The sequence below is a fragment of the Falco rusticolus genome, chromosome 4, assembly GCF_015220075.1.
Source record: "Falco rusticolus isolate bFalRus1 chromosome 4, bFalRus1.pri, whole genome shotgun sequence".
Lineage (NCBI taxonomy): Eukaryota > Metazoa > Chordata > Aves > Falconiformes > Falconidae > Falco > Falco rusticolus.
This window is the reverse complement of record NC_051190.1, coordinates 55,458,569-55,475,883: the sequence shown is the minus strand read 5'-3', so window position 1 is coordinate 55,475,883 and position 17,315 is coordinate 55,458,569. Positions and strand designations below refer to the sequence as shown.

At 44.3% G+C, this 17,315-nt stretch overlaps 1 protein-coding gene across 1 annotated transcript in view; it reads left to right on the top strand.

Moving 5' to 3' along the window:
* Nucleotides 1-16,846, top strand: part of GARS1 (glycyl-tRNA synthetase 1) — a 29,035-nt gene extending 12,189 nt beyond the window's left edge. Inside the window, exons 7-17 of the mRNA XM_037385005.1 lie at nucleotides 273-418; nucleotides 1,473-1,622; nucleotides 3,169-3,331; nucleotides 4,231-4,395; nucleotides 7,062-7,169; nucleotides 7,714-7,859; nucleotides 9,670-9,755; nucleotides 12,447-12,556; nucleotides 13,902-13,995; nucleotides 14,939-15,129; nucleotides 16,491-16,846. Coding sequence (XP_037240902.1) covers nucleotides 273-418; nucleotides 1,473-1,622; nucleotides 3,169-3,331; nucleotides 4,231-4,395; nucleotides 7,062-7,169; nucleotides 7,714-7,859; nucleotides 9,670-9,755; nucleotides 12,447-12,556; nucleotides 13,902-13,995; nucleotides 14,939-15,129; nucleotides 16,491-16,616 — 1,485 coding nt within the window. The 3' untranslated portion in view covers nucleotides 16,617-16,846. The remainder of the gene's footprint in view (nucleotides 1-272; nucleotides 419-1,472; nucleotides 1,623-3,168; nucleotides 3,332-4,230; nucleotides 4,396-7,061; nucleotides 7,170-7,713; nucleotides 7,860-9,669; nucleotides 9,756-12,446; nucleotides 12,557-13,901; nucleotides 13,996-14,938; nucleotides 15,130-16,490) is intronic.
* Nucleotides 16,847-17,315: the final 469 nt, after the last annotated feature.

Sequence of the window (17,315 nt, the reverse complement as noted above, 5' to 3'; positions counted from 1 at the left end):
TTTTCTGCTTTACACCCACTGTTATGCTCAGTGCTTGCATTTCTATCTAGACTTCAGACTTTCTGTGGTATGACTGAGTCGTGGACTTATGTTACTAAAATGGGTTTGCAGATGTGCAGTGTATTCTTCTGTTACTGGTTCAAACCTAGCTTGTGTGAAAATGTCAAGATTTCAGAGCTGTAGATCATGCTCAGCAAAAGATGAAGCGGACATAATTAATTCCTGTTATCTTGTCTAGTAATTAAAATAATTCTCCTGTGTTTTGGTATTAGTTGGACAATTATGGCCAGCAAGAACTTGCAGATCTCTTTGTGAACTACAATGTGAAATCACCAATCACTGGGAATGACCTGTCCCCTCCTGTTTCTTTCAATCTGATGTTCAAGACCTCCATTGGGCCTGGAGGAAACATGCCTGGGTAGGTACTAATCTCATTCTGCTCACACTGTCCCTTCTTCATAGATCACTTGGAGTAAAAATGCAGTCTCAACAGGATTGAAATACGCAATTTTTTCTTGAGTAACCTTCCCTTGCCTTTCAGTCCCAGCCTGCTCTGGCAGGTCAGCATTCCTTGTATCTTGGTGAAAGGCAGGATAATCAAGGAGCTGTTGCAGAGTCGTGAAAATACTTGAAGCAGATAGACCATGTGGATCACAGCTATGCCCTTGCTTGTTGGAGTAGTTTCCATAAAGCCAGTTAATGCTGAATCCGCAATTGTCAGCAACTGCTTGGCTATAGAGAACCTGTTTCAGGATGAAGTTATTTAGCAGGGTGATGGTAGCATCAGTTGCTAGGTGTTTGTAGTTAGTATGTGACAATGTAGAAGCTTTCTTGTCTTGAGTTGGGGTCTCCAAAACTAAGACAGAAACCTCTGTTGATGAGTGGAGGATATAATTCTTGCATATGCTCTGGGATGGGATCAGAGGTACACGTCATATGTCTTCTCCAGTATAGTACATGAAATAATCTATGTAGGTGGTATTCTCTGTGGAAATCTCAGATCACTGTAGGGGTTGTAGGGACGTTACACTAAAGCCGCTTCACAGTTTGTGTGACAGCAGAGCTGCAGTTACGTATCGCCTGCAAAACTCACCTTTGTAAGCAGGCTGGAACAGCTCAGGACTACATAGGAAAGGCAAGGGGGGTGCATTCCTTGTGACCTCCTTGATGTCACTGGCCACTGTACTTCATTCAAACACCTTTTTCCGTTCTGTGCTTGCATTTCAAAAGCAGCCAAATCATCCAGTTTGCGTTTGAGAGTAACTGTGGAGTGCTGTGTTTGGGCTGCGGCTGGTGTTTGTTCAGTCTTTTCCCCTCAGTCTGTTGCTTCATTATTTTGTGTCTAGAGTTCAAAAGACTCGGGAGTAAAAGTACCACCTTTAAGTTTTGTAGTAACTGTGTTTTTCTTTTCTCACTGATTTCCCCTCCATTTTATCTTCCTGATTTTTTCCTCTCCCCCCATCTCCTTTCAGCTATCTGAGGCCAGAAACTGCCCAGGGAATATTCCTCAACTTCAAACGTCTTCTGGAGTTTAACCAAGGCAAACTGCCTTTTGCTGCTGCTCAGATTGGAAATTCCTTCAGAAATGAAATCTCACCCCGCTCCGGCCTCATCAGAGTGAGGTACTGCAAATTTCCTCTTTTAGCAGGAGGGTACCTGGGAGCAGGTAGCGCCTCCCTTTTTGTTCCAGTGTTCGTACATGATTATGTCACTTTCATGCTTGCTTCCAGAGGCCTCCAGATTATGTGCCTAGTGAGTCTCTGTGTTCATGGACAAACTCTTATATTAAGATTTTAACTACAGAGTTCTATCTAAGCCTGGCTGGTTAGAAGTAGGAGCTCTGAAATAGCTGCTGTAATAGAAACACCTACTTTAAACTCAGTTTTACTAACAAAATTTGCTTCCATCATAATCTAAACAAATCATAAAGTAGCTGTGTTCTCTACAGAACATGCAGCTTTGCTTGTTTATATATGTTCATGTGATTTACTTTAAAACTGAAATCTGGAATCGAAACGTGATTGACCTTGTAGCGGTATTTTATTGCCTTGGTTTTGCAGTTCTGCAGCTTAATACAGAAAGGAAGTTGTGAGATAACCTGACTCAGGAGATGTGTTTGTGTCCCAAGAGCAGTCAATCAGGAAAGCTCAGAGTTACTGAGTCTCAGGTTGAAAGTGATTATTGTATTTCCTTAAGGATACTCTCTGTGTTTTAACCGAACTATTTTGAACAGAAGTCTCTTCTGTCTAATTTGGAACAAGAGCTCCCATGCGCAGTCAGTGTAGTTCTGCCATGCACACAGGCAGAATGTGTCGTAAACTTGGGAACTGATTAATATGGTGCTGTAAATGGTGCCACTGAGAGGCAGTGGCATCGTTAGCACTAAGGGAACTCTGGAATTTTCTTAGTCCTCATATGCTCTCTTGCACATCTGGGAATGAGAACTTTTCTCATTGAAATGCATTTTCAGTCAAATATAAATTATATGCTTGTGACACATTTATTGGAGACTGTTATGCTATCATAGCAAATTATATCCTGATGCCTGTGATTTAAAGTTAATGATTACCTAGAGCTTTTTAAAGGTTCTTGATAGCAAGCTAATTCAATATAAAGCAATTTCAAGCAGGAAGGTTAAGAATCAGTCTGAGTATAGATGTGTTAAAGATAAGCTCTTAAAACAGAATGTACACCGTTGCTGAATGTAGCGGTATCGTTATCTTCAAGAAATTGTCACCTCACCTGGTTATTTTAGGTATCTCTCATGTGAGTTAAAGCTACTGAATTAATCAGTGGCTTATTCTTCATTGACCCTGTAGGAAATGTACAATTCTAATATGGGCAGCAGTCTGGAAAAACTCCAGAGAACTTCTGAAAGTATTTCTAAAGGTGCTAATCTCTGCTCTGAATCACAGTGGTGATAACCATGTCCTGGAGATCTATAGATGAATTTGTGGAAAGTTTTATTAGGAATTCAAAGATAAAACTAAATCCAGTGTCGAGGCTGGTTCATATTCCAGTCGTCTATACATTGGCTCGGCTCTTGGTTTACATGTGTTTTTAAATTGCTGACTTGCTTGTGAGAGGCTAAAGCATAAACTTTTATTAGATTGGCTGTGTCTAACAGATGAAATATTTAATACACGTGGTTGGTTGTGTTTCTGTTAGGGAATTCACCATGGCAGAAATTGAGCACTTTGTGGATCCCAGTGAGAAAAATCACCCCAAGTTTCAGAATGTGGCAGATCTCAACATTCTCCTGTACTCTGCCAAGGCCCAGGTCAGCGGGCAGTCCGCCCACGTAATGCGGCTGGGAGATGCTGTCCAGCAGGTAATGTTCCTCTAGCAGGCACATGGAGCTTGCTCTTTTGAATATTTCCTTCAAGGCTAAATTACAAACTGTTATTTTGATGCCAGCTGGGGTTTGCTCCCAGATTTAAGAGTCGGTTCTCTTCAGTGAATCAGTGTGGCTGAAATCCAAGCCTGGCCCTTGTTATCAGTAATGAAAGGCTGCAGGTTGTGTTGGGATAGTGGTTGGAGGCTAAGCTTCACACTTGGCTGGTGGGAGAGCAGCAGTAAGGAATACTAGGATCTGCCAAAAGCTCAGCAGTGACTAGGAATCTAATACTTGGCTGCTGACCCCCATCAGTACGTGGCTGGCACATTGGGGTTTCACTACCTGATTCTCCATCCATGCAAATTATGAATGAGTAGATTGACCAGCCTCCTTCAGCCCACCCACCAAAATACTGCCCCCCCCCCCCCCCCCCCCCCCAACCTAAATGGAAAAACCCCAAAACCAAACCACCACCACCACAAGAATGCCCCCCTGCCATTGTACTGCAACTGCGAACTGTAGGGTACAGCTGTTGCAGGGTCTGGAGCCGTAATTGCAGTTCCCATGCAGTCATCATACCTGTGCCTGTACTGTTGCAGAAAATACTGCGAGGTATTTTCAACTAGGTGATCTTCAGAGACAGTTAGTGATGAGTTCTAGAGTAATAATAACTTACTATTTTGTTCAGATGGAGATACTGCCAGTGGCACTGGGTGAATTTGAAAAGATTTAATAGTTTCAGGAGAAACAGTACTTTATCATGGGCAGCTGCAAGAAGTTCTATCTCTAACATGTCAGGTTGTCTGCAGAAGTACAGCAAATCATTACTTTGCTTCCTTAGGAATTAATGTCTGTGGTTTGGTTTTTTTTCTTCCTGCTTTTTCCCTTTCCAGGGTGTGATCAATAACTCCGTTCTCGGTTACTTCATTGGCAGAATCTACCTCTTCCTTACAAAGGTCGGTGTATCCCCAGAGAAGCTGCGCTTCCGACAGCATATGGAGAATGAGATGGCTCATTATGCCTGTGACTGCTGGGATGCAGAGTCCAAAACATCGTATGTAAGTGACAAAGTGAAACAGCAAGTGGCACTCCCTGTCAGATCTGTTGGTAGTGCAGGAAGGGGTTCTGGTTTATTTCTTGTTTTTTAAAACGAGGGCTATGAGTCTGATGTTTCTGTCCAGTCCCACGTTGGTATGAACATACTTACTGCAGTGAAAATATTCTGAATCCAGGATTAAGGGAACAGGTCAGCTCCCTGCAGTGAGCTTGCACAGAGTTTATGAATTGTTGATGTTTCCTTGTAGGTCCATGCTTCAGGCTCTTCTTTGCTGGAGCCTGAAGTTGCCTGGGGACTTTTCTCTGGTTGAATTTCATATAGAATTAAAGGGAACCAAGTCCTGGTGCTTTCCAAAGGCTATAACCCCTGTAACAGCAGTGGGGAATGATTTGTTTTGCTGGAGGCATTATTCCAGGGCATACTCCATCCTGCTTGAATATTTGCTTTTCCTTTCCCACTTCCAAGCTGTGAGAAATGAGTTAATTCCTGCCAGTTCAGACAGCTGGTGCTGCGAGAAAAATTTCCCAAGGATTTTTTGTCTTCCTGCTGAGCCATTAAGAGCTTTTCAGTTCAGGCCTTGTTGAGTGCTTTGTCTTTCTTTTGCATTGTTGGTTGGATTTTGAAAAATGTGTTGCTTTTTTCTTTCAGGTAAACCAGCAGTAATAGGGGCAAAGCTCTTAGACTCATTTTAGATTTTCTTGGAGGGCTTTCAGCCTCTTCAGTAAGTCTCAGCCAAGTATATCAGCTGGAATTATAGTTTCAAAAGAAATGTCGTAGAAGGCGTAGTAACTAGACTGTATTGATTATGAAGTCATTCCCCTCTTCAAGGGTGTAGAATCTACTTTTGGGGGTTGAATCTGAGTAAAAAAGAAAAAAAGTTATTTCATTATTTTTCCTTCATGTAGTGAAGCATATGTTCTTCTGCCTGGTTAGCCTTTCCAAGGATTCTAGGATATATGCAGATTTCTGAAAATACCTAGACAACTCTGTGTATTCTAGTTCCTATAAGGGATCAAAAGATGTGACGGGATTTTGCTGAGGTCTGTGGGCTAGCCTGTGACATTGCAGTGACCCTTATCTGATGGATGACCCCATCTGCAGACCTGACTGGGTTGAGAGCCAAACTGGTAGCATGCTCAGCCCAAAGGTGTCTGCACATGGAATGGTTCAAGGCTTCAGATGGTGCGGACAGCCTTACTTACGGGCAGGAAGAACCTCGTACAACCTAGGAGTGAGGAGGTTGTGTGTGGTTGGTGGTTTTTCTCTGTGTGGTTTTTTTGGCTTTTTTGTTTGCTTGCTTGGGGTTTCTCTCTCTCTCTGATTTTAAGGAGCTGAGATAGACTTACCATGAGCGATGTTCCATTACAGCTAGTTAGAGGAATAGAAGCCAGTAAAGTTCTGCCAAACTTAAGCAAAAAAATTCTTTGCATCTTGGGTGTGTGATTTGTCTTCATATAGAACAGACCTGTAGAAATGATTGAACCGATGGCTTCCTTTGAATATAGACAGCTGATTTCCCTAAGTTCAGAGCCTCTCATTGCAGCCAGCCCAAAACAGGCTGGACATGCGTGTGCCATACCACGTAAATAAGATTAATAAACTTTGCAAGCCTTGTCATGGATAGGGGCAACACTCAGAGCAGTATGTCCCAACAGCCTAACCCAGAAGTGAGGACAGCAATCCCAGGGGCATGACAAAACCACCGTGTGAGCTAGGCTTACACTTTGGTTTGTCACTTAACTCTGACCAAAAATGTTTATACCAACTTGCAGCACTCTGTAGTAAGCAGTTAACTGCTCTGAATAGCTTAAAATCCATCCTGTAAAATCATTACATAAACCTGTATTTTGTGTTTTCTGAGAAGTAGCTGTAGTACCCTAATGGTTTAATTTGTGAAAAATTCCCCAAGATTTTCTGGAACACCATGATTCTTCAAGCACTGGAATTTCTTCTGTTGACATACCTTTCCTGACACCCTGCTATATCACTGCAAACCGGAAAACCACACAGCATCTGGCTGCCTATATGTCCATGCTGATGTGACAGTGAATGGAAAGCAGCTGATGTGCCTTTTGTTATACAGGATTGTCTTTTAGAAAACCCAGATGGTGGTTGTATTTGCTGCAAGTGTAAGGAGGCTTCATCTATTCCGTGTGCGTGAATGATGTTTTGAGATTCCTCCTTGCTGTACATAATGAAATGTTGAAAGAAGTGCTTTCCTTGCATGAGATCTGTCTTGGTAGCTCATAAGCCAGGCTTTCAACCGTTCTAATGGGGCTGGTTGCCTGCTGTCTGTTCCATACTTGCGGAGCAGTGAAGCCCTGAAGGCATGATGTCTCATGTGCCTGTAGCATGTGGGTGATAGGACTGTGTGCTCTGGCCCCAACCCTAAGCTATTGGCACAGGGCTGTGTTCTGCCAAGCCATGTGGAAAACCTGGCCCTGAACACAGGCACTGGTTAGATAACTGATCATTTCCTCTGAAAACAAATGGAATCATTCAAATGACGGAGCAACTAGTGAGTGAGGGCTGCTTATTGTAACAGAGCTAATTATGTAGAAAAAACAGTCATGGGAGCAGGGAGGGCTTAAGGGTGAGTAAACATATTTGATGCTTAAGTGGACAAAAAAAGTGAGTTGGTGAAAGCTTCTGCTTTTGTTTTTTCAGGGTTGGATTGAGATTGTTGGCTGTGCTGATCGTTCCTGCTATGACCTCTCCTGCCATGCCCGTGCCACCAAAGTTCCTCTTATAGCTGAGAAGCCTCTCAAAGAACCTATATCCTTTCAGAATAAACCAGATTCTCTTGAAGTGAAAAGTGATCTGACAGTGAGATGTCTTTGAGAGCTGTGCAGCTCTATTTTAAATTACATCTGTAAAGTTAACAGGGAAACCTGGAGCTACAGACCAGCATGACTTTGGGAAGTAACCTGCAAAGAACTGAGCACGTAGGTGACTTTACCCTGGTTGGCAAAGGGGCTTTACTATTTTGCTTGGTTTTTTTCTAACTTAATGCTAGGCTCTGTTTTGGCTGTGAAGCATGGTTTAAATATGAATGTGGGGTTACTATCCCAGGTTACTCAATGACATTCCATGGTTCTGCTGCTAGCTGTACTTGTAAAAAATGTATTCTTGTATTCTTTCAAAATTCGTGATGTTCTGCCTTTCAGTATTTTTCTATTGTTCCTTTCTTCTCTTGGAGAGGAGTTCCTTAATCCAGTAGTGGAGGAGATTTCTTTGTGTTGAGTAGCAGTTAGCTTTGACATAGCAAAAGAACCAGGCCCTGCTTTCTGTCGTCTCAAACTCCTTAACTGCCTTGTACAGAACAGTTAACATTGTTCAGTTTGAGGCAAATAAGGGAGCCATTGGCAAAGCTTATAAGAAGGACGCAAAGGTGGTGATGGAATACCTTTCCATGTGTGATGAGTGTTACATCACTGAGATGGAGCAGCTACTCAACGAAAAAGGGTGAGCTGGCTGTGTGCGCATCGTAGCCTTCTCTGACACCTCTGATGAAGGTTCCCAAAGTGCTGCTGGATTAATTTGAGCCACCTGAAACCAGCTTCCTTGTGAGAGAGTAGATTGAGTAGATAATCTGAAATGTTTTAGTGCTCTCCCACCCATTGTGGTCATCCATCAACATATCTTTTGATGCATGCACATAAATGTGTAACCACGGTATTCAAGTGTTTATGTTTGTGGGAATGAGGTTCTGGCTTTGGTAGGATCATCCCGTAAGAGAGACACTTCAGTGAAATGGGCAGTGTTTACTGGCTTCCTGCTCTGCTTTGAGAGTTGGCCAGGACTGGCAAATGGTTTTGAACTTAATTTTAAAATTAATCAAATAATTCTGTGAGTGATGGAACAGAGTAGTTAATGAGAACCAAAACTTGTGTGAGTATCCTCCGATGCCTAGTGATGTACTTTAGGACCTGTTACAGCCTTGGATTTATTGGGGCAGCAATTTGTATGTTTTTCCTCGACCTGTCGGCTTGTGTTCCTAACATGCAGGAACTGAAAATGTAGGAGGTCTCTACAGCTGTCAAATTTGGCTGAAGTAGGCCAAGCCAACAGCTGTATGCATTATGAGAAGGCTAATGGTGCAATAATAAAAAATAAACTTAATTTCCTGCTTGAAACGGTGCAAGTTGTAAAGTCAGTGAACACATTCCAGAACGGTAGTGGGTTTTTTCTCCCCTGAGCTATAATTTATTTCATTTATATTTCTACGAATGTGCAAGTGTAGAAAAAAACAGTAGGACTCAAAATGGGAAGAGACGCTATTGCAGAATACGGTGATGTGTACACATGTCAAAGCCAGAAGGGAGTGAAGTTAGTTCATCCAGAATGCCACTGAAATGATTGAATAGATGAGTTATAAACATCCCAGGCTTGAATTAGATAGTAGACTGAAAATCATGACTGTTGTTTCAGTTCAGCATCCAGTTTTAGCTGCATTCAGAGCAAAATCTTTATAAACTTCATCCCATTTGATACTGTGTCAAAATGCAGGTGATTAGCACAGACTTTTTTAAGAAGTTTTTTGTTACACTAATGTGAACGCTTCAGTGAGAAGGGTACCATTGCTGACTGCATGTGTTGACAGTATTGGTGTGCTAGACCTACCTTTTGTGTGACCGTGTTTGTATAAATCCATGGTGTGAAGCCCTCAGGTTTGCAGCAGCAATTTTCTGTTAGGATGCATAATAACAGATGTTTGCTTCCTGTAAGTGGGATGGGTCAATACAGCCTAAATTCTCGTTAGCAAGGAGCGTGTGCTGGTTGCAAGCTAGCAAGGAGCAAGAGAAAGTATTTAGAAGGCCATAATATCAAAAGCTTTAGAAATAACTAACAAAATAACTGTGCTGTGTCCTTGCCTTTGGCATTTGTGAAAATGAAGGTACCTTCTGACACAGCTCTGTGTCCATGAGAAGTCCATGTACTTGACGAGATGTACGGTCTGCAGCAAGTGCCTGTTTTGTGTGCCTCCCTTTTTTTTTCTCTTGATGTATATGCTTCATCCTGAGATTCTTCCATTTCCTAATTGAGTTTGCTTCAGGCTGTTAACCACAACTAAGTTCACTGTGATTATGAAAAGGGTTGTTTTTAATGTACATGTAGTAATTTTATTATTAATGTAAATTCCTTTTAATGGGAATGCCACATGTTTCTTTGATCTCTGGGGTTTGCACTGGCTTCTATCATTCTACTCTTAAAGTCAAGTATAACTTGTTTATTTATTGCTGGAGCTTTTAAGTGACTTCTTTTTCCTTTGCAGGGAATTTACTGTTGAAACTGAAGGGAAAACTTTTAAATTAACAAAGGACATGGTTACTGTGAAGAGATTTCAGAAAACATTACATGGTAAATTTGTATCTTGTTTGATCTTCAAAATTAAGAGGCAGATGAGGATACACTTTGAATATTAACTTTTATTTATTGCATTGTCCTGTTAGTATTGTGCCACAGCACAGGAAAAATAGCAAATTTCATTTCCTTGAAATTCAGCAATTTAAGAGAAAGTGTTCACACAGCAGTGGGATTTCAGTGACCATTGATGCAGGCCTGTCTGCCTGCTTCTCGGCTGGTCTATTCAGTGACCCGTTTAACAGACTTTGGCTGGCATATTATGTTCATGCTGCTTCAGTTGCATATTCAAGGATTTGTAAGGTTCCATGTGGTGCTAAGAACCATCTGCTTCAGTGATAGAGGAGCTGGGGAAGGTGCACCAGCTTTGGGAGCTTTCATCTGTAAGTCCGTTGCAGTGCAGCAGGTGGGTTGCAGCAGTGTGTTCAGAAGGCTATGGGCAGATCTCTGTGCTCAGAGCTGCTGTTGTCACTCCGCTGCCTGGAGCCAAGTCTTCCAGCATCTGCCAGCTTGCCAGCCTGCTGTCCTGACCAGACTCGGTAAGCTGACAAGTCCAGTCAGTTCCTCTGGTAGTTGATAATCACATCAGCTTTGATCAGGGACTGCATCTCCACAGAGCTTTTGTCCTGATGTGCAAGATGGGGCTAGAAGGTAACTTTCCAAAATGCATGGAATTAATTCCTCAAAGTCTTGTCTTTCCAGCCAGCTCTGTAAGTGCCTCACCCAATTTCGTTTGGGAAGTCTTTGACAGAGCTGGAGACTGGGGCAGATTTTTCCCCAATTCATACTGTAACTAGTGGATCATCCTGTCCTAGGTTGAGGATGTGATAAATGCTGCTGGGAAGGGGTAGAGCAACTTGTAGCGGGTGCAGAATATACTGGTTCCTGCAGCTGCTGAGCCTTTGAGATGTCCAGGTGTCTTTTCAGCCAGCATGTGCTGCTGCTGTGCCAGGCTTTACTTTGGTACAACTTCAAAGAACGAATCAGAGTTGGTAACTGTTAGAGACTGTACTATTGCTGGGGGCCAGCAAGCAGAACACCAATTGCTGATTTTCCTTTAAACTTCTATGTTTGGCAGTTTGGCTACTGTCTGCAAGCAGATGGCAAAGTTTATGGTTTCCCTCTGTCTTGTCTTGAAAACTGGTTTGTCAATGCACAAGTAAAACAAGACCATCCTCTTACTGTGCTCAACTTTTGGGGCCCCCAATATAAGGAGGACATGGACATGTTGGAGCGAGTCCAGAGGAGACCACGGAGATGCTCAGAGGGCTGGAGCCCCTCTGCTGTGCAGACAGGCTGGGAGAGCTGGGGCTGTTCAGCCTGGAGAAGGGAAGGCTCTGGGGAGACCTTAGTGCAGCCTCCCAGTACCTAAAGGGGCTGACAGGAAAGCTGGAGAGGGGCTTTTTACAAGGGCATGTAGCAACAGGACAAGGGGGAATGGCTTTAAACTGAAAGAGGGGAGATTTAGATGAGATATTAGGAAGAAATCCTTCCCTGTGAGGGCAGCAAGGCGCTGGCCCAGGCTGCCCAGAGCAGCTGTGGGTGCCCCAGCCCTGGCAGTGCCCAAGGCCAGGCTGGATGGGGCTGGGGGAAGGGGGCCCTGCCTGTGGCAGAGGGGTTGAAACTAGATGATTTTTAAGGTCCCTTCCAACCCAAACCATTTTATGTCACTGGGATTATTCTTTTGGAAGGTAAAGTCCCACCTTGGGTTAGGTGCTTAATTGAGGAGGATTGGCTCTCTAGGCACATAGAGCAGGAGGCAAGTCAGGATGCTACCCTTGATTTTCAAAAGCAGCTGATGCCTGTTTGGTGGTGTTTCTTCTCCAGTAGATAATCTGAGCTTTTTCTAAAAAGCTGTACTGTCTGAGCAGGGCAGCTGTCCACTGAGCTCCTTTCATACACAGAGGGGAGAAGGAGGAAAAAGCCTCTTTGACAGACATGTGGCAAGGATTGAAGAGAATGACGAGTATATAATAACATAGCACATCATGTCCTCTGAGAATTTTTGTGAACACTAGCTAGTTGATCCTCATTCTTTCCTACTCTCATAATATGTTGCAGTGGGATGGAGAATAGGGAGGGGGTAGCGGCATTGAAGCAGCTGAATGACTCAAGAATACATGGGGAGTCTTTGCTGAATTTGAGTTGGATCTGAAGCTCTCTGCTCAGGCTGCTAGATACTGAAGCTGGGTCTGTAGATTAAACCAGTGTGGGACAGGGACTGATCATTACCCTGCCATCATTCGGGCTGTTTAATTGCTAGCATATTTCCTGGCATGGTTTTGGTCTGTGCCAAATAGCACTCTCCCAGACAATGCCTGGACATAGCTTGTGGCTTGATGTGGAACTGGTACTGTTCCTGGTGAACAGTTCAGGTGAGGCTTTGCTGTTGTTAAATGGAAGAGGGTTTATCTGCATGGATGCAAGTTGTGCAGTGCTATTGGCTCTCAGGGCCAGAGCAGGGGCCCCGACTTGTTTTTTATAACTTAAATACATCCTATACCTGGACTAAGTCCAAATCTCTACTTCAGGTATTTGTATTTAGAGCAGAAGTGTTTAACCTTGTATTTCCATGTGCTCAGCTACAAGTAATCAGAACTTCTGAGCAGAAATGTAGCTTCAGTAAACACATCTTTTGTTGTGTATAGGTTCTTTTTTAATGGTGATGTGGGTTCTTTTGTGTTCCAGTGGAAGAAATCATTCCAAATGTAATTGAACCCTCATTTGGTATTGGGAGGATCATGTACACAGTGTTTGAACACACATTCCACATCCGGGAAGGAGACGAGCAGAGAACGGTGAGCTTTCCTGCGGCTGGGCCTCAGCTTAAACCAGCTGCAAGCATTTGCCTTTCCCTGACATCCAGGGAAAGGGCTAAAATAAGACGACTACACAATACAGAGTAGAGATGGGAAAACCCCGGTGGACTGTTGAATTGCTGGTTTTGCCAGCGTACGTGTCACTTATCCATGCAGACTGAGAGCATTCTGGGCTCTGTGTGTGTGTGAGGCGCTCACTGTATTCCTGGCAAGGGGGTGAGAAATTCCTCCTTCTGGATTCACGCTTGGCAATGTCCCATTGCTCAGAGAATGGCATCTCTTCAGTGATGATTTCCTTTCTCTCTGCTGCTTTTCCTGGAATCATACGTCTGTGCAGCAAGATGGACAATAGACTGTTTTCTCAGTCTCTCAGGAAATTCAACCTTCTCTGATTTTGGGCACCCCTAAAATCTTGGCTTGAAACTTTACTGTTTCTGAGGGAAGTGCATGTAACATGCAGAGCACCAGCCTGTTCCAGCCAGTGCCCAAACCGTGATGCTCTGCGCAATTGCTGGTAGCCCATGGGAAGCTGGCTGTAAACTTGATGCTGGTTCCTGTTCGTTGTGTCTGACTGCTAGACTGCGGTTGTAGAAAAGTAAAACAGCAGCACTCCTTAGCGTCTCTGGTTGCCACAGGACATGGTACGGTTATGGGGAGGGGGTGGGGGGACAGGGTTCAGGAACCCAGAGTTACGACACAGCTTTCAGTCACAAACTGCTCGTGAAGTCTAAAACATTGGACTTACCTTCCTCATACCCACTCACTTTCTCTCTGGCCTGGGCTGCTCTGTATTGTGGTACATCTCACCTACATTACTTCTGTACCCCTGCAGGCTTTGCTGATTGCCAGGAAAGGTGGTGTTGGGTTTTTCTCCCCCCCGCTTTTGGCACATTTTGCTGAGGGTCTGTGGAGGGTTCTGAAAACCTTTGAGCTGCATATGCTCCGTGCGTGTGCAGTCTCTGTGGGAAGCAAATGGAGTTTGGTTTAGACTGTGCATAAGACTAAATCTCCTGGAAAGTCCCCTCTAACCTTCGTTTTTCTGTCATTCCAATGAGGTTCACTTTCTAAAGGGAGGGCTCTGGTAGATCTCTTTTGGTGGGAAGTAATGTTTAGCTGTTGGGAGGGAAGGGGGAGCAGACAACAGCTGGAGAAAATTTTGCTTCAGTGGTGTGAGATGTTACTGCTGGGGCCCTGAATGCTAATGTCTTACAGAAGGCCAGTGACTCCACTGCCTCCAGCCTCAGTCAGAACTTACTCTCACCTCCTAAAAATCTGGCATAACCATTAAGCTTGTGTTTATTTGTGTTTTTTCTTTTTTCCTTAGTTCTTCAGCTTCCCAGCTGTGGTAGCACCATTCAAGTGCTCTGTTCTTCCTCTAAGCCAGAATCAGGAATTCATGCCTTTTGTCAAGGAATTATGTAAGTGTATTGAACACTGTGGGTCCAATGGGGATGTCCACTGGGAAGAGAGGTTTCTTCCTCCGTGCTATAGGGAGAAAATAGCATTGGGATTGTGTGGTGCTTGCATGTGCAAAGGGAGAGCCATTGAACTAAAACAGCTGAGTTGGCTGGTATCAGTCTGTGTTGGGTATCCATCAAAGTCTTTGGTCTAACCTCAAAAAACCACCTCCCTGCCCTTCCCTGTGTTGGTTTCCTGTGTAAAAAAACATTTTTTTTCTTTATGTGTCAAAAAAATGTCTTTCCCACTGTTTAGAGAAGCTGTCAGGAGCAGTGGGGTTTTGGTTTTGGGTTTTATTTGTATGGGGTTTTTTTTGTTTCATTTTTTGATTTATTTTTTTTTTTCTGAATGTTCTTTCTTCGCTCTTGTTGGCTAGCTAATTTATTGAATCGGTCCCAGAGCTGCTGAGCTTCCAGGCATTCTGTCAAAATGTGCACTGGTGCCATCTAAAAGTGAATACGTGAAGGATAGGAATGTAGCCTGCATGTCAGACAGTGCCTTTTGCTGTCAGCATCAGTTCTGCTCAGGACCTTGGTCCCCGTGCTGGACATGCCCCTGCACACATGTAAGGCTGGTGTGTTTTTGAGTTAAAGCAGAGTTGTGGGACTGTAATAACAGGTTGAAGAAGTTGGTGACTTTGATTTGTGGGTGAGAGCTGAGTGATGCGATGTGGAGGCTTGTGAGAGTAGCAGTGTACCTGTGGTTTGGGTTTGAGCTTGTAGTCTTGGCAGGGACTGGAACATTGGAACTTCTGTCAAAATAAAAATGACAGCCTGTGATGCTGCTTGAAACCAGGATGCAGGACACATGGTGCCTGAGGATATGGGAGGCCTTTGCTAGGATCATGGTGCCTGCTGAGTATGTAACTAGTCCTGGTGATCCCCCCTTCTCTGCTTCTTGCAGCTGAAGCACTCACCAGGAATGGCATCTCTCACAAGGTGGACGATTCCTCTGGATCCATCGGCCGGCGCTATGCCAGGACTGATGAGATTGGCGTGGCCTTTGGGATCACGATCGACTTTGACACTGTTAACCGGACACCTCACACCGCCACCCTAAGAGACCGTGACTCGATGCGCCAGATCCGAGCCGAGGTAAAGGGCAGGCAGACGCATTCGGCTGCTGACTTAGGGGCTGGGGGAGAGTGTTAGCTGCTGACTCTGGTCTGTGCGGGAGCTGCCTCCGGCTCTTGTAGGCAATTCAGCTATTCTGAGAAATCCCTAGGGAAGAGATAATGGTTAAACAGATGATGCTGGCCCTGCTGCTAAAATGAGACTTTTTGGGTTTTTTTCTTAGATGCAGAGGGTGTTGATCTTACTTGAAAGCCATGCCTTGCACTGATTGCACTGTTCTTTAGAGTGCCTCTTTCCAAGTGAAGGCTGCTGAGTAAATGCATTTGCTGGGTTGTCTGGCTTTCAAAAGCAGGGCTTCTCTGAATCCAGAGGCACCAAAAGGCAGAAGATCTTTGCCTGATACAGACTGGCTGATGGAGCACAGCTCAGGCATAACGCCTTAAAGCTTGCTTCCTGCCGCTGTTGCTTACACAGCACTGGAGAAGCTGGTGAAGTGTTGCCCAAAAGCCACGCCTGCCCTAAGCATGCTCTGCTAGTATGGCCACGATAGAGTCTGGAATAGCAAACCTCCCTATGGTGGTGTCATTGCCTACGAGCAAAACCTGCTCAGAGCTCTGGACGTGCAGTCTCGGCGCCTCTGTCACGCTCTTCCCTCCCTGGCCCCCACCAGGAACGCGGTTTGGCTCCTGCAGGAGGAGGGCTTAGGGCTCATCTGCAAGGCTGAGCTGTTACAGCTCTGCTCTGCGCTGCACAAAAGCACCTGTACTGCTTGGGGCTGCCGAGCTGGCTGTGGGTTTGGTGCAGTGTAACAAGTAGTGCCAGTTCCTCAGGGCACCCATCTGTCTCTGTATCACCTGGATGACCTCTCGCTGCCGAGCAGCAGAGATGAGACTTTGTTATCCTTAAATTTCTGCAGATTGGCTAGTTTCTCTGGCTGATCCTTTGTACCATAACAGTGTGCTATGGGAAGCAAAGAAAAGGCAACCGGCGGCTTCTTTTGGGCTGGTCTTACAGTAAATAGAGCCTGGCTAAAGCCTGGCTTACAGCATCTTTTGGATGTGTGTGTTGTTTTGTTTCCCTTCTAAAACTGTAGCGTAACACTACCAGCGATGAACCTTGCTGTGGTCCACCACAGTGACAATTGCATTCTCCTCGTGGGTCACCCTGAATAACTGAGCAGTCTTTGCTGAGATGCCACAGACTGTGTTATAAGATATCCTCCTAGTTAATGTTTTTTTCTCCCCAAAAATGATTTTGCAGGAAGGCATCTTGCATCTGTTCTGTTGCTGATCTAAAAATTACCCCTATTGACCAAGTATCCAACAGAGCAGCTTGGTTCTGATGACTTTATCTCTCATATGTCTTTGTGACTTTGCCTGCAGATCTCTGAACTTCCTGCTATCCTTCGTGACCTGGCAAACGGTTATCTAACCTGGGCTGACGTTGAGGCTAAGTATCCACAATTTGAGGGACAAGAGACTGGCAAAAAGGACACAATAGAGGAATAAAGAAAAGGACCTGAAGTAAAATCCTGTCAAATGTCCACTTTTTACTGTTCATGTTAATATGAAATAAACTTATCAAGTATTATTCAAAGCTGCATTGTTTGTGCACACAGGGACTATTTGTTTTTGGGTTTTTTTCCTCAATTGCTGCCTGAATTTAACTTTAAAAAATGAAATAATTGCAGTCCAAGTTAAAGGTGTTACGAATAAAAACGCTATTATGTATGCCTGCTGCTCTGTGTTCATGCAGCCTTGTACTTTCTTCAGAAATGTCTCTCTTTCTTTTTTTCCACTCCTGCTTACAGGTTTATTTCAGCCCCTAAAGAGGGCAGGGACCATACACCCTTTCATCTGAATTCAGGTCACCTTGGACTCTTGTACAAGACAGTACGAGTGGCTTGGCCTCGTGTTTATGGAGGGATGATCAAGGTGTCGGTCTGCCTTTCACCATTGCAGTGCTGTGAGCAGCTGCCTTAAGAGATAGGTGCAGTGATTTTGTTTGGCTGCAGGTGTTTAATACCAGTTTCTGCGGAACTGGGACCATTTGCATGCAGGGGAACAGAGTGGGGGCATGGAAAATCCTGTTCCAGTTCCTGCTCTTGTGGGGCATGGCTGGTTTGTGTGGCTGAGGGAGCGAGCAGCTAGGAGCGTGGAGAGTAGGAGCACTGGCAGGGATGCTCTTTCATTAAATGTCTTCTGGCA